General features: G+C 42.4%; 1 protein-coding gene across 2 annotated transcripts in view; it reads left to right on the forward strand.

The window, feature by feature from the left end:
* The window catches only part of WDR7 (WD repeat domain 7), a 113062-nt gene extending 102984 nt beyond the window's left edge, over nt 1-10078 (forward strand). For both annotated transcript variants that reach the window (XM_042831205.1, XM_042831204.1), the window contains exons 26-27: nt 5926-6030; nt 8687-10078. In XM_042831205.1, the coding sequence (XP_042687139.1) occupies nt 5926-6030; nt 8687-8890 (309 nt within the window). In that variant the 3' untranslated portion in view covers nt 8891-10078. The remainder of the gene's footprint in view (nt 1-5925; nt 6031-8686) is intronic.
* Nucleotides 10079-10710: the final 632 nt, after the last annotated feature.

Raw genomic sequence — 10710 nt, forward strand, 5'->3', positions numbered from 1 at the left:
AATCAAAGTTAGTAAAAATTAAATAAGAAATTGATTCAGCTACAGCTTTTTGCTTAACTCTTGTGCCTCAGCTGTTGACATCAAGATGAGGAGCCGACAGTGTAATCAATTCCACTAAGGATTTTTTTTTCCATTTTGAAGTGATACAATTCAGTATACAAAAGTCAGATAGCCTGGAAAAAGATATTAAACTTACTGACCATCTCTGAGGCCACCCACCCCCACTGAGATTTATTGCAGTGCTGGGTTTGTAGTGTCTGTAGAAGCAGAGACAGAAGAAAAGTAGGCATTAAGATTTTATACTGAGGGCCATAAAGGAAGCTGAGTTTCCATATATTTGAACTTATACCTAATTTAGCTGTTACTTCCTTTTCAGACATTATTTCCTGCACAAAAAGTAGTCTCAGCTCCCCTTTTTCCCCCTTCAAAAGAAGCTACCTACCATCCAGGCAGGAAGCAGAAGAAGGCTTTTTATATTTCATTGAATCTAGAGCAGCTGAGTGGAAAAAAAGTAGACCTGGTTAATGGAAAAAATATACATATCAAAAAAAATCTTGTGTATTTTTCCAGATGCAGTGACACTGCATTACTAATCGTTAACCATCATACCCAAGCTACAAGAAATGCTCTGTGTCCTTGCCACTGTGTGTTCCAATGATAAACCATCACAGAGGTCAGCAGTAAGCTGGCACAGGGAGAAAGATCACTCTGTGTGCTTATGTACAGCATTCCAATCTCTTGTTCACTCAGTTCAAGGGCATGGGTTCCATTCATGGTCAAATTCGAATTTTTAATAGCTCTTACTTTCAATAGGGACCAACTTTTTATTGAAAATGGTGGGTTTTGAAGATCTGTGTCTGTAGGAGAATGCAGTCTCTCACTGCTGTCTGCAGTGCTGTGAGCCACATAGAGTTTTGATGTCTTTACCAGGCTTTCTTATGTTTACAAAAGAGTCTCATCTGGGAACACGATAGTTTTATTGCAGTGCACTGATAAGGTTGTATCAACCTCATGTTTGCTAGAAAAATAGTGTCTTCTCCTGAAATCTGTTTTAATAACCCTTTTACGTTAGTTGTTTCAATTCTTGCTTTGTAGAAAACTAAAAACTGTGTTATAACTGCCTGCTCAGAGCTCATCTTTCTGCCTAGTGGACAAGTTTCTCCTGCCGTAGCAGCTTGGAGGCCTTCCTAAGGCCCCCAGGTGAGCTGGGTTTGCTGGTGATCCATCTGATGGGCACACTGAAACCCTCAGCTCCATCCTCTGTGTGCCCTCCTGAAATGGGATCTGCTTATCACTCTTAGACCGCATTGCTCGCGTTGCTATTATTTATCGTGTTTTAATTGCATCTTTCTAACAGTTTAGACAGCCATTCCCATTAAGGGTATGATTTGCATTTTGAGAGTTGGTTAGATGAAGTCCATGTAATAAATGGTAAATCCATGCTTTGATCTTTTGGAAAGCGTTCAGTGTCTTTTCTCCCTGTAAAGTGCTCTCTGGCGCTGGAATATCAGCCCAAACTTCCTCGCATCCATTCAGCATCACTCTTGAGGGATTTGTGGTTCAAGATCTGAAACTTCACCGCACTTTACAGCAACACATCTGCAAACCATGAGACCTGGCTTTTGTCCAGCACGAGCTCTTTTCCTGATGCCTATCAGTATTTTGTAATTTTTTACACAAGCTGTTTGTAATTGTTTGTAAAAGATAAAACCTTAAAGTAGGGATTTAAAATAATTACATTTATTTTTTTGTCTCACATAATAGAAATAACCTGGAGAAAATACTTCCTTCTCCCATTTTCATTAGTATCCTGACCGAACTCAGAATTCTTATTTAAGATTGTTTTCCTTGCAGTTGCAGCATATAGCCCAGCCTATGAGATGTTGGAATGCCCTTTAAAAGGGCAGTTATCATGGAGATAGGAATTTCAGTAGCAAAACGGAATTGTCTGACACGTGGGTGTGTTCTGAGATGATACTGCATCATCATGAACCACTACATGAACTATGGTGGCGTTAGTCTCACCAAGGAAAAGCAAGCTGCTTCTGTTATGGACTTGTTATGGACTATCTGTTTTATGGGTTGGTGAAATGAGTGGCCATCTTGGTTTTGATGGCACCGCGTGGAGCCCTCAAGCTGATGAGAACATTCCTGAAGTCAGAGCATCCATCCAATGCTTGCAGACGTCATGCTGTTGAGGAAGGAGGCTGAGCTGGGTTGGAGAGCCACACGCATGGTTTCCTTGCAGCCAACACTTCAGGGGCACGGGGCAGTTCTGGGCTGTCTGCAGGACCCCACGGAACTGCTGAGATCCATGTCTGTGCATTTTGGAAAGATTTTTAAAACACCCCTTAACACTTGGATGGGTGCAGCTGTCATCTAATTTCTTCTGGATTAAGTTCGGTCAAGAAAGAAGCTGCCTCATTTTCTGGTTGTCATTTGCCCAGGAAGTAAAAGCAAATTGTAATGAGGGAATCACAGCAGGAGAACCTCCTAACAAATGAGAGCACATATTGACTGAAAGCCAGCATGCCATTCCAGTGATAAATGTATTTTTATACACTGCTGCTCAAGGTCACTTTCTGCTCTCATTGTGCACTGCCTGTCACATCATGCAAGTCACATTTTAATACAGAGTAATAGTAATGGTTGATGCAAAATTATATTACTGTGAGATTAAAAATTAAGTTATATATTTTATTAAGTTAAAAATTTTAATATATGTGCTTTGACTTTATCTTGATATTATTGAGAATCCATTTGAAGGACAGAAAGAAAATTAATTTAAAGATGTAAATATACTTTTTCTTGGTGTAGTCCTGAAAGTTTTACTGCAATTGTTAGTACTTCTTGAAGGAGCACTGAAATGTAATTATTGAAAGTACTGAAGCTATTTTAAGAAAATGCTGTAACATCTTACTGGGTGAAGCTGTGTAGTTTTGGAAACTGAGGTTTTATAAAATGTTCTGAGTGTGCTCATGCAACCCGTAGTCCTGGGAGGTCTCACGTGGCTGGCCTTCAAAGGACAGTGCAACAAATGGATAGAAAGGTTTTATCAGACACGTTGCTCATGCTGAGATTAGACCAAAGCTGAGCGTTCAGGAAATCATGTGTTTAGTGTGGACTGCGTGCAGCATGTCCCTTCTGTATCTGTATTGTGATTACATGTTGTAAAATAAAGAAGAGGGGGGATCATTGTAAGGTGGCAAAGAGAGGTCAGTAAGTGGGGCAAGGCAGACCGTGGCTGTGATGGGGAAAGGCTGTGGGCTGGTGTGGGCATGGGATGAGTGGCTGGGAAAAGGAGATTCCCTTCTTCAAATGCAGAGGCTAATTGAGTTCTGAGACACTGTTCAAGATTGATGTGGAACTTAGAGGTTCTGTAGGTATTCAGAGCACATCACAGAACTGTGGAATAGTTAAGGAGAAGAATTCTAGGATCCCTAAGACCAGCCCCAACCCATCCCTGCCATGCTCACTAACCACTAGTGTCCCAAAATGCCAGATCTGCACAGTTTTGGAACACCTCCGGGGGCAGTAAGGGTGGGAAGGAAGTAGAGGGAGAGTTAAACCTCATCATTTCTTTTGTTTTTTAATAGCACCTTCAACACCTTGCTTTTTCCACCTTCTTTCGGTTGTTGGCTGTCTTCCCCCAGTCTTTGCCTTTAGCACAGTGATCTTTGCAGTTGCAATTTATCTGTGCTCTATGTTGTATTTAGGCCAGCTTTCCGGAGCACCTTTAGGAGCTGACTGTGGCAGAGCACCTTAATTTCCAAATGACCAATTCCTTGTGCAGGGACTGTATCCTCTGCAAAAATTGGAGCTGATACTTTCATCTGGTCCAAATGAAAGCAGTCAGAGCTTTTAATGGCAGTGCTAAGCTGGGACAAACCCAATGCTTTCTGCTTTTCACATGGTACCTGCTAGAAGTGTGGTACTTCTGCGGGTGCATCAGGCATGCTGCATCCTCAGTGAGTGATTGTTTTTGTTTCATTTTAGTTAAGGTACCCTTTGGGACTGGGGAGATAAATATCTAATAATAAATGTGGTAAAATATTGCTATGTCTCTATAGCAGTATATATGTTACTTTATCAATTTAAAGTATGCATTCCAGTATTTATTAAAATAAAATTGCCGCAGTGATACAGTGCTTATTTTTTATGTCACCTCTAACAGAATAATGCAGTTCAGTGTAGAGTTTGCCAAATATTGGACTCAGAATTAGGTTGTCATAGCCTCAGTATATCATGTGTACAGGACAGCGGCGGTGACAGGTGCAGAAGTCAAATAGTCTCCCAGGAGCGTGCTCCCATTAAAAAACAATTGCTTGGGCAGAGGGAAGCTCCAAGCAGCTGCACTTTGTCCCACCCTGTCTGCCGTGCAAGATTCAGACGATTGCCAAACCAATGCTGCACAGATTTTATTTTAAATAGAAAATAATTTTTATTATGCACTATTACACTTCAGAGCGTAACAAAAAATAATGCAAAGAGGCAGCGTGTTGCCGTGTGTTCCTGCTGAAGCACAGCCATCACTGCCATTAATGCAGCATTCAGCACAGTGCCAGCCAGGGCAGTCTGAGCTCCAAATGCATGGGTGCAAGCAAAATATTTTGAATGAGTAGCCATAATTTCGTTTTGTTCTGCTTATTCACTTTGCCTAGGAAGCACAAGATGTGCATTGCAAAGTACACATTTAGGTAGTGCACTAAAAAATAAATCTTGGCTTGAAAGGATTAGCATCAATTAGAGGAGCACTTGCTTTAAATAACAAAGCACATTAATTCCCTTAAGGATTGTACTTATTGGAACGCATTTTCAGTAGTTAAGAAGAGCAACAAGTGTGCAAGTACTATTGATTTTCCACCTTTGTATTACCAAAACATTTTTTATTGACAAGTATTACTTGCTTGTTAAGTGCTGCAGTTTGATGGGTCTAAACTTTGGATCATCTAATTAATTCCCCTTTCAAATCTTCATCCTAAGCTGTAGTGATTACCTTGAAGACGTAGGTTTGGGGTTCTGTTAGACTTTACTCAACTTACATGATGCACAATAAATATATTGATGGATTGTTAATGTAAGCCTTACTTCGGGTGCACCGTGCCATCTCAGTGGCTTTGCATCTTTTAGTGTCCTGGAGCTGGCTGTAGGAGCACTCTTGTTTTCATGTGCTTTTATTTTCACAGCCTACTTTTGGTCGATGAATGTTTCAAAGTCTTTTTTCACACACTGCAAGTCCCGCCAATTTAAAATTGGCACAGAGCCTCTTAATGCAGAGAGAGCAGCTACTGTGTATTCTTCAAAGAAATACTTTCTGAGCTTGTTACTAATGTCTTCGTTATGGTAATCCAATAAAAGATGGTATTTTAAGGAAATTGCCCTCCTATCTCCTGCAGGAACCAAACCCTGAAGTTCCTCTAGCTCTGCAGAGGTGTTTGCCAATAAACCTTGGATAGATTCTGTGTGCTTTCCCAATTTGTGTCATGCTTTTGATTCGAGACCTAAGATGCAATGCTGAAATAGGAGGAAGAGGCTTCTGCTCATAGTACTTGCTGTTTTCTGACTGTAGGAGTTTGATGAACTGTTCCAGAAACTTCTTCCAGAAGTCTAGATGCTGTCGCATTTGTGTTTGCTTACGAATCTGTTCAGCACTGCTGTGGTGCCAAGTAAGGAATGCTCTGTTACTGCTCTTAGAACCACAGAATCATTAAGGTTGGAAAAGGCTGTTAAGATCACAGACTCATTAGAGTTGCAGGTCACCCTTAAATGCCATCTGGTTCAACTCCCCTGCAGTAAACGGGGGCATCTATGGCTAGATCAGGTTGCTCAGAGCCTCGTCCAGCCTAGTTCATCAAGTCCAGCTGCCAACCATCCCATCACCACCATGCCCCCTAAACCGTGTTCCTAAATGTTCTCTCTTGGCAGACAATCCACGGGCACAAGGGGCCGATCACAGCAGTGGCCTTTGCTCCTGACGGCCGGTACCTTGCCACCTACTCCAACTCAGACAGCCACCTCTCCTTCTGGCAGGTAAGTGCCTTGCTGCAAGCCTGTGTGCCCCGGAGGATCAATGCAATCTGCCCACCTTTGGTTTTGTTGCACATCATGTTTTTTCTATTTTTATAAAGTACAGATCTTTTGCTGTTTATACTTAGACATGCCTTGCAGTTATCTCCTTGTGAGGGGTGAGGGCTTATTTCCATACAAATCAGTGTGTAAGTTCAGAGCAGTCAGACAAAACTTTGTCCTGTTTGCTGTTTGAATCTAATCCTGTTGTAACACTTCAGTTTTACACACCTAAAACACCCACTTGGTTTAGGTTTAGGGCCTTGCAGGAGACCTCCAGCCAGTTCTGCCAGAAGTGCTGCTCCTGCTCTCACACTGTCCCTTCCCCTAGTAGGAATTTCTCTTCTCTGACTTCTGGAACCCAGTGAGTTCTCATAAATGAAGATCTCAGTGATATTTTCCATTTCTTGGACTCAACATGATGCAAAACTATTCAAGATGAACACTGGTCCCATTACTGCTGCGCCAAGTCCTGCTCAGCAGACACAGCTGCTCTACTTTTGAGCACGGATCCCTGGTCTGCCCCTCACACTGTCGAGCTGCCTGGAATTTCCATAACGATGCAGGGAACAGAAAGGCTGAAAGAGAAACAATACAAAGAGGGTCTGAAATGGAAGAAACTGAGGTTCAGGTCAACCTTTTATGAAGTACCTGGGGGTTTATTTTTTTAGTGTAGGAGCAAACTTTGTATCTGTAGAAATACTGTTTTGTCAGCAGTGGATAGGTGTAGCGTGGTGGGACAGGTGAGCACACAAGAAGCTTCATTGGTGCTTACATTTCCTCACCAGGAATTTTTTCTTCCTTTAAATGACTATAGACTTAAAAACTGACTCTATCAAGCAATTTGTGTAGACTATTAATTTCGTTTTGCAGTAGTCATACTATATAATAGAACCCCGTATACCACTAATTATTAGTTAGCTTTTAATATGTTCCCCTGGTCGTCTGATGCCTTTCATTATTTTTACAGGTGCCATAATAATTATTAAATTATTATCCATCACTGTTTTGCGTATTTTCTGTAACAGTAAATGGGAACAGCAAGAATCTTCATCCATCAGTTATACTTACTTGATTTAAGTACTCAGGGAAAGTCTAGAAAGCAATCAGAGCAGGTCATGTAAAACTGGCAGGCAAAAAAAATCAGGCACGTGGTTTAAAATGTGAGCTGCCACATTCTTCCAGGTGTATAAATGTTCACGTTGAAGTGGCTTTCACATAAAGAGTTAAATATACCTACACATTCAGTTCTAAAATGTGACCTCGTGCACTAGTGATTTTTTTTCCCTTCTGTATTCCATTTGGCACTATTATTAATGCAGGAAAATCAGTAACATTAGTCATCTTAAAAGGGTTATTACTCAAGATGATTTAAATTGTGAAAATGTCAGTGGTGCGTGCATGCTCCCTGCTAGAGATGCCATGATTTACACTCTCTGACACCATTCTGCTGCTGAGAAGAGCCAGGAAAAAGTAATGGCTTGTACTTTGTCCTGATCAGAATTCAGAGCGTGGGATCAGCAGCAGCATGACTGCCATGTCCCAGGATTTGCCAGGGCTCCACATGGCACACTCAGGGATACGGCACAGCAGCCGTCTGCCTGCTCTTAGACTCCTAAGGAGCGCCGTGCCTGAGGGTTTTCCAAGTAAAGGAGAGCTCGTAAGGCAAGGTTAGGCAGCTTGTTTTTAAACCATGGAGCTAGGCAGCATGCATCTGCAGTAACTGGCCTGCTTTATGCAGAGTGGAACCCATCAGATTTCTCCTGAGTGCTTTATTTATCTAGGAGAAAATAATAAAAATTTGCTTTTTTTCTGCAACTGTTGCAGAACTATTGCAACTATTATGATGATTCTTCTTAATTTTGCATGATTTCACATTTGGTGTTTTAATTATTTTGACAAAAATATTCTGGCATAGATATAATCTTGAAAACTTTTCATGTTTCTCCTTAAAATTTGAATAGAAGCCTTTAATTATAAAGACCTACAAGTGAAGTGTGAGATTTTTCAAAGTCGTAAATAAACTGTTTCCTAGCTAATTTATTGATTTAAATCTTACAATTCAACTTGAGAAAGGCACAGGCAAGGAGAACAATAATTTAAAAAAAGATATGGGGCAAGCAGTGAGCTCTGAGCAGCCTGGTGTGCTGTTTGGCAATCCTGCACATAGCAGGGGAGTAGAAACCAGGTGATCATTGTGGTCCTTTCCACCCAGGCCATTCTGTGATTTTGTGAAGTGGTTCTTGATTGCTGAATGTAACTGAGTTCTGTGCGTAGGAGGTAAACTTCAAGTTTTTGACTGTAATTTGCTTTCCATTTAGTCGTGCACCAGTTTCCTTTCTCTTGTGTTGGAAGGATAAGCAGCTGCACAGCTTTGGAAATGTTGCTCACAGTGCCTGCTGGTAGCACCGTGAGCTCCCCACAAAGAGTAGTGCCACACACCTGCTGGCTTTATTCAGCCATTCCTTTTGCAAAGCTGTGTGCTGTGGGACGCAGCACGATGCTCAGAACCTGGGCGCTGACAGCACTGCCTCACCCAGGCTGGGTGGGTCTGGAGAAATGTCACTTAGGCCTGATCCGGGTGGGCTGGGAGGCCTCTCACCAACAGCTGTCTCTGCAGATGAACACGTCACTGCTGGGCAGCATCGGCATGCTCAACTCAGCGCCCCAGCTGCGCTGCATCAAGACCTACCAGGTGCCACCCGTCCAGCCCGCGTCCCCTGGCTCGCACAACGCCCTGCGCCTGGCCCGCCTCATCTGGACCTCCAACCGCAACGTCATCCTCATGGCCCACGATGGCAAGGAGCACCGCTTTGTGGTCTAGGGGAAGCTGCCTAAGCTGAAATGCGTTTCTGTTACAACTCCATGTAACTCTCCCTTCTTTGTTGCTGTCCTCTGGTCATGGGGCAGGACCAGCCAGGTCATGGCTCTGCTTGCTTTACCAGGTTACAGCTCTGCCCGGTTTTCCAGGCCGTAGTTCTGCCTGATTTGCCAGGTTATGACTCTGCCTGGTTTGCCAGGTCATGGTTGTGCCCGGTTTGCCAGGCTGTGGCTCTGCCTGCCTTGTCAGGCCATGGTTGTGCCCGGTTTGCCAGACCATGGCTCTGTCTGGCGTGCCAGGTCACAGCTCTGCCCGCTTTGCCAGGCCATGGCACCAGGTGTGTTCTCTTTGCAGCAGGGTGGGGGAAGCTGTGGTTCTGGGAGGCCCAGTCCCACCCTGACTGTGCCGTGGCCTGGCCGGTGGCTGCTGGCCTCGTGCTGGTGGCCTGGTTCCACGTGCTCACAGAGCCTCTGTGGTTTACCAAAGGCCCCGTTTACATGTATTCCTTCTAGTGACCACTGAATGATCAGTAGGTGGTGTGTCTTAGAGGGTTCTTAATAAGGGCCTAATTAATTGGGGATAATTAGTAGCTGAGTGTGCAGGAGTTGAACGGCCTCTGTTCTGAATGGAAGGGGCGCGTTTCCTCAGACAGTTTTTGAGGAATTGAAGTGCTGCTGTGCTCAGCCATTGCTTGCTGTCTTCTGGAATAAAGGATAACAATTCACATGTAAATAAAGAAAATATCTCTAAGATTGACTAGCAAACTTGAACAGAGGAGTATTTATATATAAAGGTGTTTTTTTGCTACCAATGAAGGTATTTATTTTGAAGAAAATAAAAAGCTTTTTCTTCCCAAAGCTGCTCCCATTTGTGCTGGATCCCATGTGGAAGCAGGGCTGTGGTCTGGCATCTGCAGGGCCACTCTCCTTCACTGCAGGAGCGTGGGGTCACAGCAAACCCTGGGAGGCAGCACAAATGGTGTCAGTGATTAACAATTCTTGCAAGAAAAACTATGAAAAATAATAAGTTATTTGAGCAGATATACTGAAACCATTTCTTCAGTAGGAATATTCCTGTGTAATGTTAGATGTGACTGTGCTTCCTTCTTACATATCTAATTCTGTGAAATATTTAACCATGTGAAAGTATGCTGGTTTATGCTCACAATAAAGCAAAAACAAATCTATGAAATACTATTTTATTTAAAAATATTGATGTATATGTTTGTATAGCTTTCTCTTTGCCATTTTTGTCCGAAAAGCTCGCAGAAATAAGGGGGCTGTCTTTACATGATAAAGTAAAAATGGTACTTATAAAATCCTCCCTTCCCCAAAAAGGAATAAATTAATTTATAAAACGGCTTCTAAATTTAAAAAGCATTGATTTCTTTTTAATTTTTCTTTTTTAAAGTTGGTCTGTGTAGTACATTATGGATGAAGGTGAGATTTACAGCCCAGGAAGATACATATCTGTTTGCTGTTTGAAAATTAAGAAAAGAGCAAGAAATTAAGACCGTTAGGAATGTTTAACACAAACTGCCATAAAATTTAATCCTTTTATCTGGCAGGAATGTAGTGTATAGTAGAGAACACTGTTATAGAATATCAGGGTCTTCTTTCTAAGTGAACTAACACAACATGCATGTACATTGTGTTCGTGAAGAAGCGTGTGTGAAGGTTAAAGATAGGAAGAAGAGCTAACAGAGACCTTCCATCTGTAATCTGAAACACTGCAGCATTCGGTTTGGATGCACGAGGAGAGTCAGGGTGCACTGTAAGCATTGTCCCATAGGCGTCCTGGGATCCCATCAGTTACATTAGGGT

Source organism: Centrocercus urophasianus, unplaced genomic scaffold, assembly GCF_019232065.1.
Source record: "Centrocercus urophasianus isolate 14NV4802_14NV808 unplaced genomic scaffold, USGS_Curo_1.0 seq_35, whole genome shotgun sequence".
NCBI lineage: Eukaryota > Metazoa > Chordata > Aves > Galliformes > Phasianidae > Centrocercus > Centrocercus urophasianus.